Genomic DNA, 18,702 nt, shown 5'->3' with positions numbered 1-18,702 from the left:
GGCCGCCCTGGGCAGCTGGGGCCGGGGGTCCGGTTTGGGGCGGTGGGGAGATAAGGGAATCGAGGGGTGCTGTCCGGATCTCCTGGAGGGAGCCTCTCCGTGCCCTGAGGGGCCTGTTCTTTAACGGGCTCGGCCCTGCGTCCTGCTTGTCGTTGGCAGCTTGAACTGCTTGGATTGGAGCCTCCTGACACCGGCGACCAAGGAGATGGTTGCGCAGGCCGAGCAGCTGAAGGGCCGCTTTCAGGGTGATCCTTCTTTTGAGTACAACTTCGCTGAGATAAACCCACAAGCTGCTGAGACATTGTTTGAAGGTGGTAAGGAGGTAAATACAGCAAAACACTTTCGAACTCTCTTGTCTACAGTCGTGCCACTCACACTGGACAGGTGGTGGCTCCTCCTCCTTGTTGTAATTAGCAAACCGAGCTTGTAGTCAGGCAGAAGATACACAATTTCCTCTTCTTTGTCATTGTGTAGCAACAACTTCTTGATTGACCTTCAGTTATTTCCGGAGTTATACGGGGCTCAGAAAGAGCATGTATTTCTTATGCTTTATTATGCACAATTGGTAGAGATTCTCCCTTCAGTTTCTGAAGCAGGTAACTGCAGGCACCATTCTTTATAAATGAATAGAGAAGTCGTAAGTTGCTTAATTGAGAGGCAGGAAAGAATGGATCAAGAGCGGGATAGTTATCTCTCTGGTGAATCTAAACTTTCTGCCCCAGTCAAATTTTCTGTCATATCTTCTGAGAAAAAACATGTGATTTGTGGTTCTCCTCTTAGTGCCATTGGGCTTCAAGTTGATGAGTCCATTGTGGTTTCTACTGTCACCTCCAGTTTATTTTCAGAAACGAAAACAAGGAAATTCCTGCCTTTAAAATGTCCCTATTTTTCGTTAAAGCCCGTGATCAAGGAGGAGGCCCGCCTCATAGCTACGATAGAACAGATAGACAGAGCAGTTGGTATCGTCCCCCGGGGGGCATTCGTGAAGACTCCTCTTGGGTCTGTGCATGAAAACAGACACTTTGAAGGTAAATTCTCATTGTCTTTATCAGTATCAACTGTACTTTGATCACGAAGGCTGTAAATTAGGACGACTTTCTCTAGTTGATGTTTTGATTTCAGTTTTTTTTTCCTTGGGTAAGATGAACAGGGAGGAGAGAATCCAGTGCCACTTATGTTCAGGTGCATGATTCAACTATGGATGGGGAGAGAAGAATCAGTAATGGCTCTGAGTCTTTAAACCTGTAGTTTCATACGTCTTTATAAACTGTAGTTTATGTCAGCATTTAGCAATTTGGTGTCCATTGCTTATCTGGAGTACAGTCAGTATGGTCTGCAATGCACAACATCAGGGAGTGCTGACATCTCTTTCTGAGAAGACTGTAGTCTTCTGCAGAGTCTACCAGAGAAAGATTATGATTCTGCCCTATGCTGTGGGAATTAGAGAAACAATGTTATACTTGACGGTATAATGAATGTTACCCTAGTTCACTGTATTAATGGTCACCAATGGCTCTTTGCAGGTCTGTCTTTGGTGGAGGCAAAAAAGTTAAGTTCCTATTTCCATTTCACTGAGCCTGTTAACCTGAAGAACAAAACCCTACTGGAAAAGGCTAACCTGGACCCATCCACTGACTTTCTGGATTCTCTGGAGCATGATATCCCACCAGGTAAAGGGAGGAAAACCAACAGATGCAGTAAAAGGGAAGGCGGTTTGAGTAGTCTAGGAAACACTGAGGTTACTAGTTTGGATTACTGTAGAGGTCGTATGCTTCGGAGAAGCTTCTGTAAATCTGTAAAAAAACTTTATCCTTTACTAAATATTGTAGTTAAGTCCCATTTTAAGCAATTCTAATTGCTTACAATAGTAAGATGTAAGTGTACTAGGGCTGTCACATCCTCTCAACAGGTCTGACCGTCATCATGGCTAGGCTTTGGGAACAGGTCTGACCACACCAGCAGTTAACCCCTCTGCCTGTGTCATATTCTCTCCTGACTTCTGTAAAGCCTGTGGCAAACTGGTATCCCTATGGGGAGAAATAACTCCACCTGTGATAGTGGGGAATTTATGTGGTTTGAAGTATTTCACACCTCCTGTCCCACCCAGCACTGCTCTTCTTTATCTTAATGGGCTCTCATTAACACCAGTGTGGTATCTCTGAGAGGCTGCATTCAAAAGTTCATTTGATAAACTATGTTAGAAATGCTGGAGTGTGGAATAGTCTGTACTCTGGTGGGATTTAAACTGTGGAAGGAGAAAAAAAGAAAGCATACTGGAATGTATTTTCAGTTCACGACTCTACTGTTCTGCTGGACAACCATGAAATATATTTAAAGCCTCTTTCAGGGATTCCTCTGGCAGGATATTTCTCTGAAGAGATGGGAATGACTTGTTATTTGTTTCTAATCGCTTTTTGCTGATGTGCCACACTTCTTTTTTTGATTGGACCAAGTGCTTGTACATCCTGCTGTCTAGGAAGATTCTATGGACACAATCAGAACTTTAGGTTTGCTATTTTATTCCTACCCTGGAGTAGTAGAATAGGATAGCAGATGACCTGTGCCAGATGGAACTGAGTGGAGGGACAGTGAATTGCCAGTACTGTAAATAGGTTTTCAGGCACTCTCTCTCCTCCTCTCTCTCTCTTCCCCACTTCCCCCCCAGCTTGTAATCTTCCCTTTGGCAAAAAAAGAATTGAGAATAAACCTAGTGAGCTTCTGCCTGAATTCTGAACATTTTTGACTGTGAGCATAAATTGCTAAAATCTAAACCACTATTCAACTTACTGGGAGTGTCCTTGATGCAATCATTTTCCAGAGGTGTAGTCTGGAGAGACTGCACATTTTTACATACGCTGGCTCATTGAGGTGACCTTTTTGACTCAAAAGAGTATTGCGAGGGGGGGATTAGTTCCTAGATATCTCCAAAGAAAATTTTAGCTGCTGTTTTGTACAGTAGTTCAGGTATTGCTCTTGTTTGCCTCCTCCCTGCTCCCTCTTTTATTTTCTCCCTCTCTTGTCATAGGGAGACATGCTGTGTGTTAGGTGCGAAAATGGCAGTTTCATTGAAGTCTTCAAATCAAATTTGCCTTGTAGCTTTATTTTACCCAGTGGCAGATAGAAAGTGGGGCTCAACTGTGCTGTTGTTGCATTTGTCTTCCTGTGGCAACGCGAGGTCTGTGTAAGCATGAACCTTCGCCCCCTTCCCAGGAGGGTGTTGCTGTTAGCACAAATCTCTCAGTCTCCCCCAAAAAAGTTACCTCTCAGAGACTACCTGAGCTCAAGTGCAGCTGAGTGCTTCTTAATGGAAAAGATTCATCATGGTGCCAGTGCAGCTCTGGTTGTTCTGTCCTGCTCTTTTTTGGACTGAACCTGGGAATTGATGGAATGAGCTTGTCAGGTGAAGGAAATGAGACAGGAAGTTGTTACAGCAAGGCATGTAGCCTCTCTAATTGCACTCTGTCACATGCAGATAGGAGCTCTGACACTAAAGAAAGATCAACTCACCCTCCTTTAACAAGCATTCAGGTTGCCTAAAAGTACTGGTTGCTTGTGAAAATGTGTGTGTGTGGGGAAAGAACAGTGGGCAGACACAGGCTTTCTGCTGATTTTATCAGCATGGCTCTGTCAAAGTCACTCACTCCTGGTTGTGAGGCACTCAGATTCTGGTTCTTGGATTACTTTCCTTCATCTGTGACAGTGCATGTTGGTTCTGACAGAGCAGAAAAAGCAGACAGTGCTTTTTCTATTTCATGATGTATTGTTCATAGCTCTGGCAAATCTCATTTTGACCTGAAGTTTTTCTTGCCTTTCCTGGTTAGATCCTCTCTTGAGCGGTTACTGTCAGAGCAGAAGTAGGAATTGTCAAATAGCATCTAGAATTGTGATTGAAGCCAGAATTGTTTCTGTCCTCAACAAATACACAAGAAGTGGACTGCGGATACGCAACATGGGAGTGATGCTCCCAGCTTCTAATAGCTAGAATTCCCCATGCATCCTAAAAGACCTAAAGAACAGGACTGAGAGATTAAGGGCTGATTTTAACCTGTCTAAAAGTAACAACTCTGTTGAATAGTTTTCTCTATTAATTGGAGACTTAGCATCTGTGATGGCTGTCAAGGGGGTAGCTGTCATAAAATGTATGGTGTGTCATTATAGGAGAGCAGAGGTGTCTTACAGAATGGAAAGTTGGAGGCAGAAAGAACGTTTTATATGACAGCTGAGAGGTGGGAAGAAAGGAAGTTAAAAGTGGATTGAATAAAGGTAACAATGGTAAAAGCAGAGTTTAGTGCAAAATTGGAAAATCTGGAGTTTTGTAACAAAACTGTCTGCCATCCTTATCTTTGCCAGTGATATCTGTGGTGTTTGCAGGTTCCAAATTTCATCTGTGTGTCTATCTATGAGGTTATCTGTGCATTTTTAAGAGTTCAGAACATATTGATGCTCCTCCTTTAATCATTCTGTGGGTCTGTCTGTTTATTCTTGATGTCTCAGCTTCCACAGACAAGTGACTATGTGACTGAGCTTTTATTAAAAAAATACATTTTTAAAAATGATTGCAGAGAAAAGTGTCTTGCCTCAAAAGCATGAACATGGAGAGGTTGCAATGCTGATCTTCTGACACTGCAGTATTAGATCATGTAAAGCTTCATTCTGATCCAAGTGGCCAGCTGGCCAGAACGTTGCATGCTGGGATCTGTAGGTTTTGCTGGCCATATGTCTGCATTAAAGATAAGCTTGTTTGCTCTGGTCTAAGCAGACAATCTGCTCAACTTTATGCACAATTAGATGTGGCCTTTCAGCTGCTGGCACACTGCCAGCGTGGTCCTTTCTGCTGCATGCAGTTTGGAACCCTAAACTTACTATTTCAGGAACTAGGGTTTGTGGCAGTTTTACATATGCTTATAGATAATGGAATGGCAAAGCAAATAGCAATAATTTCTAGCATGCCTACAGCATTTTCACTTGATGATCTAATGTTGTAGAGATATGAAATAATAGTCACTTGTCAGGCATTGACATGATGGGGAAAGTAAAAATAGAGGGTGAAGGTTGATTTTACTGTGACAGTGGTATCAGATCAGACTGTGCTCCACTCTGCAAGGGTAAAGAAAGGGGGTGAGAGAAAGCCTAAGGTACTAGTGTAGAGCGGAAAGCTTGGGAGGATGTGAGACAGGGGTGGAGAATGCAGTTCTTTGGCGTTTTCAAACTACAGTTCAGGAAAGCACTAACTTGACTCTGGGGGTTTGTTACAGATTACTGACTCAGATCACTTTGATATGGAGAGAAGGGACACCGACAGGACACTGTTAAAAACTGACAAACTGACGTGGGTGGGGAGGTATGTCTAGATAGGAAAAGATATGAGTAGAATTAGGTTTTATATGAGAAGACTTTCTTCAAAAGTCATGGCTCCCAGTCAATAAATAGCTGCTTTTGGCTGAAAGCCTACCACAGTTCACTTGTGGAATAGGAGCAGAAATTAGAATTTAAAAAGACACATAAAAGGAAATGCAGAAAGTTTGGAACAATTAATGGCTTATATAAATTGGAATTTATAATGAGTAGAAAATGACAAAGGGAGCCAGAATAACCTGGAGTAGTCCATGACAACGGTAAGGCAGATTTATTTCAACTATATTGAGAAGAAAAGAAAGCATAGTAATGCTACTGGAAACTGTCACTAAATGGTGATGGTAAAAAGGCTGGTAAGAATGTGCAAGGGCAGCAGTGCTCAATATTTTTTTCTGGTTTGTTTTTGGAAAGAATATGGACTCACATTAAACAAAGACAATAAAATACTCTTTCAGACAGCTTTCAGACTGTTTGCTAAGAGAGGGAAGAGTTAAACAACCTTGTCTGTGAGTCAAAAGAATTCAAATGGCAGTCAAATAAGTTACTTCTGAAATCATTATCTCAGGAGACTTGGGGCATACTAACCTTTAATAAATCCCAGCATTGCAGAATTTTCCCCCTAAACTTAATCTTCATTAGTGGTTGAGATTCAGAAATTGCCAAATCGATGTATTTCTGGAAGGGGTCAGAAGGGGCTTCAGCTGGGACCAGTGCTAGTATTGATATTCTTCAACTTACTTACAAATGATCTAGAAGTAAAGCATTGGTGGAGAGACAAATAATGACAAGGGCAGGATAGATACAGAGATCTGGAAAACTCGGCTTACTTAAATACAGTACATTTTGATGTAGCTACCTGCAAAGTCACGTATCTACAAGTAAGGACTAGAAGCCAGACTTTTAGATTTGTATTCTGGAAGCTGTAGCTCTGAAAAGAAATCCAGGCACAACCCACTGAACATCAGGTCCCAGTCTGATCCTGAAACATAAATGGCTAATTTGATCTGCAGATACATAAACAAGGGCGTAGCAAATAGGAACAGGGAGGTGACTGTATTTTTGCATATACTGTTAGTGGAATCAGGATTGGATTACTACACATTGCAAAATCGGAGAGTTGCAGAAAAGAGACATAAAATGATTCAAGGGCTGGTGAGAGACATAAACAGTTCAATCTGTTTATCTTGTGGAAAAGACCATGAGAATGGCTGTATTGCACTGTGTAAATACTCTGTGGAGTTTAAGCATTAGGTACTGAAGATCTATTTATTATAGCAGAGAAAGGCATAACAGGAATCAGCAGCTAAATATTATAGCCAGAAAACCTAAAATGAACAATGAAATGATTACAAGCTAGCAAGGGTAATGGATGTGCCTCTGTCTCTTGGTAGCTTAACATCATGCTGGATATCTTCCTGCAAACGGTGTTTCAGCCAAATGCAAATATAAGTTGATAGTCCCAGACACGAGCAACTGAGTTCAGTTTAATGGGCATTGGTATGTAGGAGTCCAGATTCCTGGTATGCCCAGCCATAAACTTGATGGCAACCATGGAGGGTGATGTTCAGCTTGGGCTTCTTCATTGTCAGTGACAGTAACACAAAGGTGACAACGGGTTCCTGAAACAGTGACTGTAAGTGCAAATCAGCTGGCCTGCTTTCTGAATTATGATTTATGAGGGCTCAAAAGAGGACTAAAAAGATTCCTGATTTGCTGCTGTCAATTGTGAATGGTAATCTGGGGAGCTGAGACCTCTCAGATGTAATTGCTGACTCTAATGCCAGGAGAAATTTTAGAGCATCAATCTAAATGGGTATAGAGTGGCAGGATGCATCGTAGTGAGTCTTGTCTACTTGCTGTTTAAGATTAAATTAGAGGAAAAATGCCTAGACAGAAGATCATTTCAGCTCCTTTACCATTTTGACTGTGGAGAAAGTGACAGCCACTTGGTCTGTAGCTCTATTTCTTCATCTGAAAGTACAGTGGTTTTGGAGCATTCCTTATACAGCATTACAAAGGAATCTGTGGCCATTTCTTCGGCTGAATACTTCGGGCACTAGCCTTTCTGTAAACTCGCTGAACAGTAGCGTGGGTTAGAACGCTAACCTCCTGTCCTCTAAGCTTCATTGGCACACTCTTTATCGGTTTAGCAAAAGCTAGTGCTTAATGGGCCCTTGAAGATGGAGGGGTTGCATTTCTAAGTGGGAGATAGTCTCTGTGGACACTCTCAAGGGCCATTTTGGTAGCCCCACTTGGCTGTCCCAAAAGCCCGGGTGCAGGAAAGAAGAAGACCAGGAGGCACAAACCTGCTTTATCTCCATGCATTAACACACCTAATTAACTCCCTTTCGGCCCTCCCCCCTTCCTCCCCTCCCCAGCCTTCAAGGCTATTAATCCCCTATCAGCCTCGGACTCCAGCCATTTGAAGAGCCTGTGTCTGCAGAGGTATTTACAGCCCCAGCCCGCCAGCAGAGCGCAAGGGCCCGTTATCAGGGCTGTAAGACAAATGGCTGCCTATCTCCCCAGTGGCCTTGCAAAATCCAGCAAAGTGCTATGCTGTGCTGGCCACCTACTTTCACCCAGCCTCCCTTCTCTGCTAACATTTCACAGATGTGACCTGAGCCCTCCCCTTTCATTGCTTAACAATAAGCAGCACCTCCCCAGCTCTGTGAAAGCCGAGAGCAAGAGCACTTTACTTCTTAGCCTGCCAAGAGCCACACGGGGACAAGGCTTTTCAAGCTGTCTCACTGAAATCCAAACTAAAAGACTCATAATAAATGAGAGGGCAGTGCTTCATGTTCGTAAGGATAAAAACAGGTAGCCAAAATGCAGACTGAAATATCTAGCATGGCTCACAGCTATCCTCATTCCTCGTTGGATTTATCCTAAGGCTTGGTGTATGTGTGAAACTGAACTACAGTATCCCGTGGAGTTACCTGACATTTATACAAGTGGTTTTGACAAACAAGCCTTAGAACAGTGTTAGAGGAGTAGAACAGATTAGTGTGCATCAAAACAGTCGAATTTCAGATCTGAAAACTGAACCCAGAAGCTGGCCCGGTGGGTTATTAGTAAAAGCATTGGTACCTGAAGTTCTTTCTCTGTTAAAACTGAAGTCGGCCATCCCTAGAAATTTCAGGATGGCTCTAGCTGCTGTCTTCCAGCAGGGTGCACTATGGTGCCAGCAATGTCAGTGAGCACAGAAAGGAAACCACAGAAAAGTAAAACAGAAAGAAAAGCACCAAGAGCAGCATCAAACTGAGAAGGGTATGGCCTGAGTTTCTGGACTGTGTATGACATACTGACCTCCTGAACTGCAGGTATAGAGAAGATACTCTCTCCCTTCCAAACTAAGGCAACTTCTGGAATTGTCACTGGGTTTTTCAATAGCTTTCTTATTATCATTAGCGATCATAAGCATGCAATGGACATACACAAATACATAATTGTGTCCCCTACATCCTTCAAAAGTAGAGGCACTCTTCATTTTTGCTAGTGATGTGTGGACTGGGAAGCTTTAGAGGCCGTTAAAGCCATTGCTGCAGTGATCCAAGAGAGTTACCTGGGAACAAGACAATATGTCACTCCTACAAGCTGGGGCGCTGCCAGCTCATGAGTTCAAGATCAGATTGGAACCTCTCATGTGGGAGCACAGCAGGAGGACTCCAGAACCAGTCGGTATTATAGCTTTTGACTGGCTGATCATGGTCTGCCTTGATTTCTGGAAAGGAGACTGTTTTCCTTGGGCTTTGTGTCTATGGTTAATAAAGCAGTGCATTCACTGCTTTTGGGTCCTAGATCTATATCACCTCAGGGGTCTTGTTTAATCAGAGATCTTGGATGAGTTTATACTGGAGCAGGGCTGCCCATCAACTGAGAACTGTGGTGGAGTCCTTTGCCCTCCTGACTGCTGTAGTGAAAGAATGAGGACAGAAGCAAAGTCTTCATAGCTACTATCCAGGGATTGTATTTAAAGTTTCTTTTCTCCTCAGTGAAAGAAATCATGACCCACTCTGTCTCCATTTCAGCTCCTGGTTCGTTGGATATGAAAAGGAGATGAACTTCTTGCTGAACTGATGGGAAATGCTGGTAAAGCGTTACAGAACCAGAAGTTGTAGTTTTATCACCACATCAGTCAGCCTTGGCCTAACCCTTTCTCTGGGGAACGATGAAAAATTACTTGTGGGGGAAATCCTAGGACACGCTGTGTGTCACTGAAGTCAAAACGAGGTCAGCTTTTCCTAGGAGCGATCAGTCTCTGAAGGGGCTCCACATAACGAGCGGCAGCTCCTGCCTGCGCAGCCGTTGGCATTGATGCCAGCCCTAAATACAGTTTTGCTTTGCTGTTTGCTGCTCCTTTGGCCATGGAGCTCTTGCAAGGAGGAAGTCAATGGGCATTGTCTTGTTTCACTGTACACAAATATCATATGGATGGAAATTGTGCACACTGAAGGGGTGCATGGCTGTGTGTGGAGGGAGAAGGACAAGGGAGAATTTATCTATGGGTATATTTGTAAAGCAGTTGTGCTGTGCAGAGATGGCTAGGCTATCCCAGGCATTGAAAGATGCTCAGCCATCTTTAGTGTTCAGAATTAGCTTGAGTATCAACACTGCACTGTGCTGTGTGGATATGCTCCATGGGACAGTCTTCTCAGAAAACTGTAAACTCTTTGAGTAATTTGGTCCAGAATTCATATCTAGTTTAGTACAAAAACATCAACAGTTTATAATCCATGCCATCTGTTCCTCATCTCAAGTTCTTTTAACTAGCCCTGCTAATTTGATGATGAGGTAGGAAGTACAACTGGGGGACTGGCAGGGCTTGTGGCCTTGCCCCTCCTGCAGGAGAGCAAATTGGATGTGCTCTAAGCATTCAGTGAGTTTTGAATACCAGCATCGACTGCTTTGTGTTCTCTCAGAATTCAGAGATCAATGTGAGGTTCTTTGCCCCTAATCCAGCCCCTGTTCATCATTATCACCTCCTCAAAGTGGCCAGTGCTTTGTTACCAGGAAAGGAAAAATCTTACAAGGTGGCCATAATCTCTTCTGAGAGTCAGACAGATATTCTCCCGTGGGTAAGAAAGTGACAGTGACCGAAAGCTCTAGGGGGAAGCAGGCTAGAACAAAGCTGTCCATTGCATCCTTTCATCAAACTGTTAATCTTTCTTTCAAAGACATCACATTTGTTTGGTGACAAAAGCCCCAAAGAAGCTGAATTGAGCCTGAAATCCTGTAGCAAGATTTAGAGGAAGCGTCTTTCATTTGGAGCAGGGAGGGGCGAGAGACTCCTTTTTCTTCTTACCAGCCAATGGGCTCAGAGAAGCCCACGAAGGTGACGGATTAATGCAGGGGCTCCCCAGGTAGATGCTACGTGACTCCTGGCACGCTCCAAAAACGTTTCCACAGCGACCAGCTGAACAAGAAATATGGAGTGTGATGAGATCCAGCATAAACTTGCTTTGGAAGGAGGGTGATTTGCCACTCTGAGCAATTTCTAAATTTACTACAGAAGACCCAATACACAATGATCTGTACTGTAGTTGTCAGAATACAAATAGCAGGGATTTTAATCAGTTTTTCCTACTCCTTATAAGTTTTGATTGCTTATTGTCTTGCTGTTTCCTCCAGTGCACAGCCCCATTCCAAATCTTTGTTCTGGATGTTTTCTGTGCAGCCTGCATCTTTTTCTTAATTAGAATCTTTTTTTTTTCTTTTGTTTTATCAGGTGGATTTAGGACTAAGGGGCAAACTAACAGGGCTGTAAGGGAGGCTATAATTTGATGTGTATTCTGTGCTAGCTTTTTCAGTCATTCCCATCCTCTGCTGCTCATTTATATCTGTATATTGTCCCTTCTTTTGTGTTGGCATTGCTGGCTGTGCAGCCAGATTCCAGCTGGAAAAACATTATTTTTGTCTAATATATTTTTTAGTCAGATCATTTCACTGACCTGGCTCACTGAGCAGTAAATAAACACTTTTGTGGTCTCTGTGATGGAAGAGTGATGAGGGCGGGAATAAGGGTTTGAGGGCAGAGGCTGCTTCAATTGGATTAAGCAGCACTGTTGTCAGATTTCTAAGAATGGCCTGAATTCACCCAGTACTTGGAGGTACCTGAATGCTGTGCATCTAGGACAGCACTGCAATCTCTAGTCTTCCTTGTCAGCAGGAAACGGGTTCTTCATGTATAAATGGCAGGTCCAGGCCAGTCTTAATAATTTCTACTGCAGACACATTCCCAGTGGGAGAGAATAATGGAGAGGAAAAGCCTCTGAAGTAAGATCATTTTACTTTGAGGTTTGGGAATGGTTGTATTTGTGTGCCAAGGACATGGCAGGCATTAGGACCATGCAAGAGCCACTTGGCAGCATTTGACTGTTTGTAAGCTGTGCTTTTCTGGCTCTGGAGGCTTTTAAAAATAGTACTGAACCTGCAACCAGTCTGTGTTTTTATTTAATTATTATTAAATAGTTATATGGGGAATTGGAAATATTGACAGCAGTGTTAACATATGGGGTGCAGGTGGTGTGTCAAGCAAATGAAGGAGATTTAGTTTGCAGCCAGTAAGTGGCATGAAGGAGTTTGGGCCCCACATAGGAGTGTTTGGATGTGTCCTTATGGCTGATAGGCTGTGTGCGAAACGTCCGTGTGGTACAATTTGTTGAGAGCCAAAGCACGGTGACCTTTTCTCACAGCTGCTCTGCTTTGCAATTTGTCTTTGTTTCCAACAGACAGCAAATTAGAAGTAGGAAGCTCTTCCCAGTTTAGGATTTTCTGTTGAAGTGAAATGGAAGCTAAATCCCATGGGTGTAGTGAGGCTTTGTCAGAGCTAAGTGCTTGGGGTCACACAGCCAAGAGGAGCTGCTTTTGCAGAGTGAAATGGTTATGCCCTTCTCTGGGTGTTAATATTTGTCCTATAACTCCGTACTTGACTCTCTCTCAGGACTAACTGCAGGAACATACATTGTAACTTGCTCTTGTGGCAGCATATTGTGTTAACAGTAAGTGCAACCACACTGCAGCTGCTTTTCCCTTGAGACTTTTCCTCCTTTGAAGAGGAATTGATAATGTCACTTTTATGACCCTCTGTGAGCTTTTGTGATGTGGAGCCTCTCTATCAGGCTGTCTAGCTCTTAAGGCTGTTTCTTCTCAAGCTTGCACTGAAATGAGGCATTGCTGAATCACCTCCAAAGCAGCAACGTTATAAGAGGTCACACTGAAAGTGGACCAGTTACGGCAGGAAAGTTCTTCTGCAAACAGCCCTCCTAAATGGATTTTGTTTAAAAGCTCATGTCTCACGCACCCTATTGCCTCTGTGGATTACAAGATTCAGCCCATAGCTGAGGCAGACATGGGGGATGAGACAGGGATTTCTATTAGCGACTGGAAAGGAAGAAGCGGCTGAGGAGGTTGACTTTTGAAATTCAGCCCTGGTGTCCTGGCAGCTGTTGAAGGGCCATAAAAAAGGCAGTGGTTTAACACTGGGTGAGCATCAGGATCTTCAAAGTACTTTCTTGTTTGGGAAAGATGTAAGGAACTCCTCAGAATTCCTGCCTGTGTTTGGAGGGGTGGAGGCTGCAGCCTGGTCCAAACAGGGAATAGGAAGCTCCAGATCTTCATCCAGCAAATGCTTTTCCCATGCTCTTTCCTCCCACACAGCAGCTCCCTCCCTTCCCTTCTGGAGCAGCAACAGGCAATAGTTTCAGCACAGACAGTGCTTGGCTTTCTTAGGTTTGCTGGGTGCAGCTTAAGAATTAACTTGCTCTTTTAAAAAAAATGTATTTTGAAGATTGGGAAACTCACCACAGCAGTTACTGGTAGAAATCTCTAGTGTGAGAGCAATGACCTCCAGTTCCCTGCACCTCACTGAGCTTTGCATGATGAGTTAACTCTGCTGCCTGACTTAGGGGCAGCACAGGCTACAGTTCACACGTACATAAAAGTTAAAACCAGTACTTAACTCTAGGAAATTGAGATTTTACTTGCTGGCTTCTAGTTCTAGTTGTATTCCCTCCAATGCAAATAACAGCGCTTTAAAATCTTTTTTCTAGACAACTTTTATCTAGGAGTATTGGTGTATCTTACAGATTGATGCTTTGAGCTTCCCAGCCTCCCAGTAAGAGACATATTGTCTGACATAGGGACTGCCATGGGATATTCTCAGCCAATGTTGGAAGGGATTTGAACCCAGCAGCCTGCTTCTGCATTTTTACAGGAATACGGACCTACAGCTACCTATGCAATGATTTTACTCCAAGAACTATTTGCAATAGCAGGGAAGTTTAAAAAAAAAGAGAAAGAAAAAAAGAAGGATAAACCTAGCATTTAATTTTTATAATTCTCCTCATCTCTTTTTATATTGTGTTATTAAATGCATTTTTAAGACTTTCTCTTGAAGGAGAAAGAAGGTATATTCATTTTGAGTCATTATTTCATACTGTTCATTAGGCAGTGATTAAAGTGCTTTTAGAGTGATTTATCTATATTTCAAACTCCTACAAGAAAGGTGGGCCTGAAAAAGCATCTTGTTTGAATATTGTGAGATTTGAGCTGTGATGGAGAGAATACAATGGCTTTGGATCTTTCCAAGAGAACAACTTTCTCCATGTCTCGTGAGTTCAAATTTTGTTTTCTGCACCATTTCCTCAAATACTGTTAATATGGTGAGGTATGGGGAAAAAAAAAAGTATGGAGATATCAGGCTATAATTTCTTCCTTTAAAGAAAAGGACCAAAGAATCCAGATAAGTTCCAGAACTTTAATGTGATGTCTTCTAAGAAGACACACCAGCATTTTGTATCAAATGCAGTTTCTGAATGGGTTTTGTGCGTTGCAAAATCCAGTTTAGAAAAAGTACATTGAATAAATCATCTTTGATAACTGGGTTAGAAAAATGTCCCCAGTGATCTGGTTAGTAAAAGGTGGAAGGTGGCACTGCTGCTACTCTTTTGTTCTGCAGAATAAAGAGCAGCTCTAGGACTAATGATCATTCTGGCTGAAAACAGGAACTGAGTGAAAATGACATTACAGTTCACAGCAGTTTCTTGTAATTTTTTCCTGTTCTCAACCTTTGTTGTGCCAGTCCAGTTGGGACTGGCCTTAAGTAACCTGCTTGCTTTGTTCAGGTCCTCATTTCACAGAAAGACCTATGCAGCATCAGCAAAACTTTATTGTCCCTATTTGCGTAGAATTAGATGCAGAATGAAGGGCCAGAGAAGAGCTACAAAGTTTAACAATAATAATGTTCCCCAAAGGTCTCACATTTATGAAATGACAAATATGAGCCCTTTGAGAGTTTGCAGCTTGGACAGATGCTGGGGAAATGACAGCCATCAGAGATCTAGAACGAAAGTGAATGGAGGTGTCTTCAATTACATCTGTCCATTTCTGCCAGGTGTGAAGGTGCATGGGAAGTTCCTTTGATCAGCAGAGTTAACTGCTGATGAATATTCTACTGAGATTGATAAGCCTGTGTGTCACTGGGTAAGTGCTCTGAGAAAATCATGGATCCATGTACTCTATTGCCTCAGAGCACAGATATGGGAATTTAATCATGTTGAACTTGATTTACTCTATCTCCTCTGTGAATTTGTCCAACAAAAAGATGTCTGAATCTAGATATAATTCTAAGAGCATTAATATCCCTGTTTACCCTCTCACCTTTCCCATTTGTCATGCTCTAGGCATCTCTTTCTGTTCTTTGTAAATAGTTTGGGGCACAGGGTTCATGTGTGTACATGAACATATATATACATATACAAGCTATCACGTGTACACAGGCTGTTGGATGCTTCCGGTATGTCGGGAGGCATTAGCAAATTAGATAATCCCTAAAGGCCTTCACCACCTACCAAGGCAAGGCACAGTCCTATTCTCGACAGACTTGCTTCTCAGAGGACTGGTCCTAAATCAAAGACAATGAGAGTTCCTCATTCCATTATCTTTTTGCCAGAGAAACTTTTCCCAAAGTTTACAGTGTGTCATCCTCCCCTTTCCCACAAACTAACCTGCAGCAAGAACTACCAGTATTTAGATAAAGGGCTTGCAGATAATTTCTCCAAGTTCAAGCTGCAAGAACGCTGTACTGGGAGCAAAGTCAGTTCAAAGGAGAAATTGAGAAAGTTATTGGTCACTACTACATTTAGACCTATTTACTAAACACCCCTATACATAGTCATGCTACTACCACTGGCAAATGCTGAAAACTTCTAGGAACAAAGTTCAAGAAACTGAAAGCTTGTCCTTTTGACAGCAGATGGCTGTTAGTGCTTCAGTCACCGGATAATGTCTTGTAGTGAAGTATTCTTCATCTGGGTTTCCATGCTATCCAAGTGGTGAAGTTTCTCAAGAACATGCAGATTTTGTTGGAGACCCATTCAATCAGAATTTGTAATCCCAGTGGCTGAAGCATAATACGTATTTTTACTCCAGGTATGAAAAAGATCCGGACTAGTTTGTGTCCGTCTGTGTGGCACTGGAGAGACTGGATGGGAGATTTGTGTTGCCTTGTATGTGAAACCACTGCTTGTGAAGACAGCTTGTGTTTTAACTAGGACCTGCTCAAAGAATGTCACAGTGCAAGTAATGTTGAAAGATGGCACACACCTGTATTGACCCTCCCATATTAAGTAGTGCTCTGCTTTACTGGGATCCTAGCTGTTTGTCTTTAGTGGAAACGTGGAGTGGAGTGAGTGAGTAGTTCTCCAGAGCAGAACGCTCCTGAGTCAACAGACTGTGAAAGTCTCTTCTGTACTTCTGTCTGGCAGCTAGAGTCAGTCTGTCAGAAAGGAGGTAGGCATTCTTGCTCTTCACTGAGTTCCGTGTTTGCACATGACTGAAGAGGGTACTTTGAGAGGTAACATAAAAGATGACACAGGACTTGGGTATATTATAGTATAACAAACCTGTGGAACTTCCTACTGAAGGAGACATGGGAAACAATGGTGTCCAAGAAACTTTTGAAAAGTACACAAATACAAAGAAAAGAGACAGAGTAACAGGTGAGCAGCACAAATCACAAGACCTGCTATTATAGTGCTTTGAATTGTGTTGCTCCTTTCTGATTCTGCAGCTACCACGTAAACATTTCCACTCAACTTCTTCCCTCAAGCCCTCAACTACTGTAGTTTGCCATGAACTGTGTAAGAGACTACATGTACCACAAGCGAGTATGCAAGAGCCCAACACTACACAAACATGGATTGCCCAGCTAGCTGCTGCCTTGTGGCTGCCAGGCAAGCCTAACAGCCTGTGCTTCCTTGTTGGCAGACCAAACAAATAGCTTCAGGAGCTGCAGTCAACCCTTGGACCTCCTGGGGGAGACCTGTTGTAGGAACTTGCGGTGTTAAAGCCTTTCAGTCCTTTGTCAGATGTGACTAAAATTGGCCAAGAGTCACAAGTGAGTGGGAAGGGGAGAACTGGCAGCTGACAGCAATCACAGAAGCCCTTCCCCAGGCTAACCATGACATGAGTAAGCATGAGTCATAGCACAAATTGATGAGCCTAAAATTATCTACAAGGATGAATACTGCCTAACTGGCCCGGCACCTTATGGGCTTTCTGCTTACTCTGGAATTGGCAGATTTTGGCTTTGGGTGCAGATAGGCTGACTGCTTGACTCCAGGCCAGTAGTAGCCTGACAGCTCCAACTGCAATTTTTTTAAAAATTTGGGTGTGCTCCTTTTTTTTTTAAATGGAGATTCAGCAGGAACCTTCTTCCCTATATTGTAGCCTTTAGGCACTACCGATTTGGTGCTGAAGCTGGTATTTTCTTCTCCTGGAAGCTCCTAGCCCTCCAGCATTGAATCCAAGCCGATTCTTCATCCCCCTCCCCTCTGGCATAGTTCCCAGGCTGTCATGTCAGATGCAAAATAAATACTCAGTGGCTCAGAGCTCCTTGTATCCAGAAGAAACTGTATTTTCACACTGGCTCCGAACCTCCTCTGCAGAGCCAAAGCAAAACTAATGTGGAAACTAATCCCTTTGCCCCTACCACGCACATCCTCTTCAATGGTGGAGCCAAGAAAGACTGAAGAGAATTAAACTTTTCTGTAAATTTCTCAGATAGGAAATACCCTGCTTTTCACTTTCTCCCTCTTTCCCAGTCACTGTATCAGGAAAGCACCTCTTCCCACTACGAATGCTAAAAGTTTATTTTAAGGACAAATTTCATACCTACGTAGGATTGCTATAGCTCATCTTGGCTCTCTATAGCTATTAGCTAGACCAAGTAGGTGGCAGAGCTTGTTAGAGTAACTGCTGCCCACCCAGAAACAGCCAAGAATAGCTGGAGCCTCTCCTGGGGATCAACTATACAAGTCTGGAGCTCAAGGGGTCCCTTCCTGTGACGCATATGACATTACCATCATAGCCATGGAAATATGCTACTATGTGAACTGAGACACAGATATCTGGAAACAAGGGCAGCCTGTAGTGCTGAAGTGACAAAAGAAAAAAAGAGCATCGAGGTTTCTGGTCTCCCTGACTTCTCTCTTTTCAGGTGTCACAAACGCCAGTGCAGCCTCGTGCACTGTTAACTGGTCAGGCAGAACCCATGGCAGTCCTTCTTTCAGCTTAGGGATAGCTTGTTCCAGGAACGCTGCCTCTTTCTCTTGTCCAGTGATTCACTTGCACATCTTCTCGCACAGGCTCCTGGAGTGTCCAGCTAGAGAAGGGAGGTGCTGTGGTGGTGCTGCGGAGCCTGCTGTGGCTGGGACTGACGTTCTACCATGTCCCAATGACCAAGCAATACGGCTACATCTACTTTGGCACTGGTGAGAAGAACGTGGATCTGCCCTTCATGCTGTGACTCTCCTGTCTGCCACAAGGACTCAAGAACTAAAGAACATTTTGATTTTATTGTTAGATTTTTGTTTACTGCTTGTTCTAATAAATGTGTGAAACCTCTGCACTTCGAGCAGGATTCTTTTGTACCTGGAATCTGGCCCCGATTCTTTTGCTTCACTGAATGCAATCTTCCCCCAACTCCAGACTGAATTCCCTGTAATGTGTCACTGCAGATCCTTTAGATGGTAACAAACGGCATTTCTTCCATGACAGGTGAAGCTCTAGGTCAGAAATCAAAACTAGTCCATCTGTCTGATTACAAAGACACCTCATTTACACAAGAACTAATTTGGAGACAATATGAACGAATACCTGCTGTCACCCACGAATGACAAAACCTGAGTTGGAGTCAGAGTAGAAAGCAGATGGACATTGTAAGGGATCTGTACTAAACCCTGAACTCTGGAAAGGCATATCGAAGAGAGAACAGTATTTAGTTTTTCAGATGTTAGGTTTCACCAAAATTAGAGGGGTCATGGAATCACAGAATATGCTGAGTTGGAA

The 18,702-nt window shown here is 43.1% G+C and overlaps 1 protein-coding gene across 1 annotated transcript in view; it reads left to right on the top strand.

The window, feature by feature from the left end:
- The window catches only part of RSPH9 (radial spoke head 9 homolog), an 18,958-nt gene extending 700 nt beyond the window's left edge, over nt 1–18,258 (top strand). The window contains exons 2-5 of the mRNA XM_029965102.1: nt 160–322; nt 899–1,028; nt 1,524–1,670; nt 18,000–18,258. Of these exons, the coding sequence (XP_029820962.1) occupies nt 160–322; nt 899–1,028; nt 1,524–1,670; nt 18,000–18,160 (601 nt within the window). The 3' untranslated portion in view covers nt 18,161–18,258. The remainder of the gene's footprint in view (nt 1–159; nt 323–898; nt 1,029–1,523; nt 1,671–17,999) is intronic.
- The last annotated feature ends 444 nt before the right edge of the window (nt 18,259–18,702 follow it).

The sequence above is a fragment of the Manacus vitellinus genome, unplaced genomic scaffold (assembly GCF_001715985.3).
Source record: "Manacus vitellinus isolate BGI_N305 unplaced genomic scaffold, ASM171598v3 scaffold_8_pilon, whole genome shotgun sequence".
Classification (NCBI taxonomy): Eukaryota; Metazoa; Chordata; class Aves; order Passeriformes; family Pipridae; genus Manacus; species Manacus vitellinus.
This window is presented reverse-complemented; position numbering and strand designations above follow the sequence as displayed.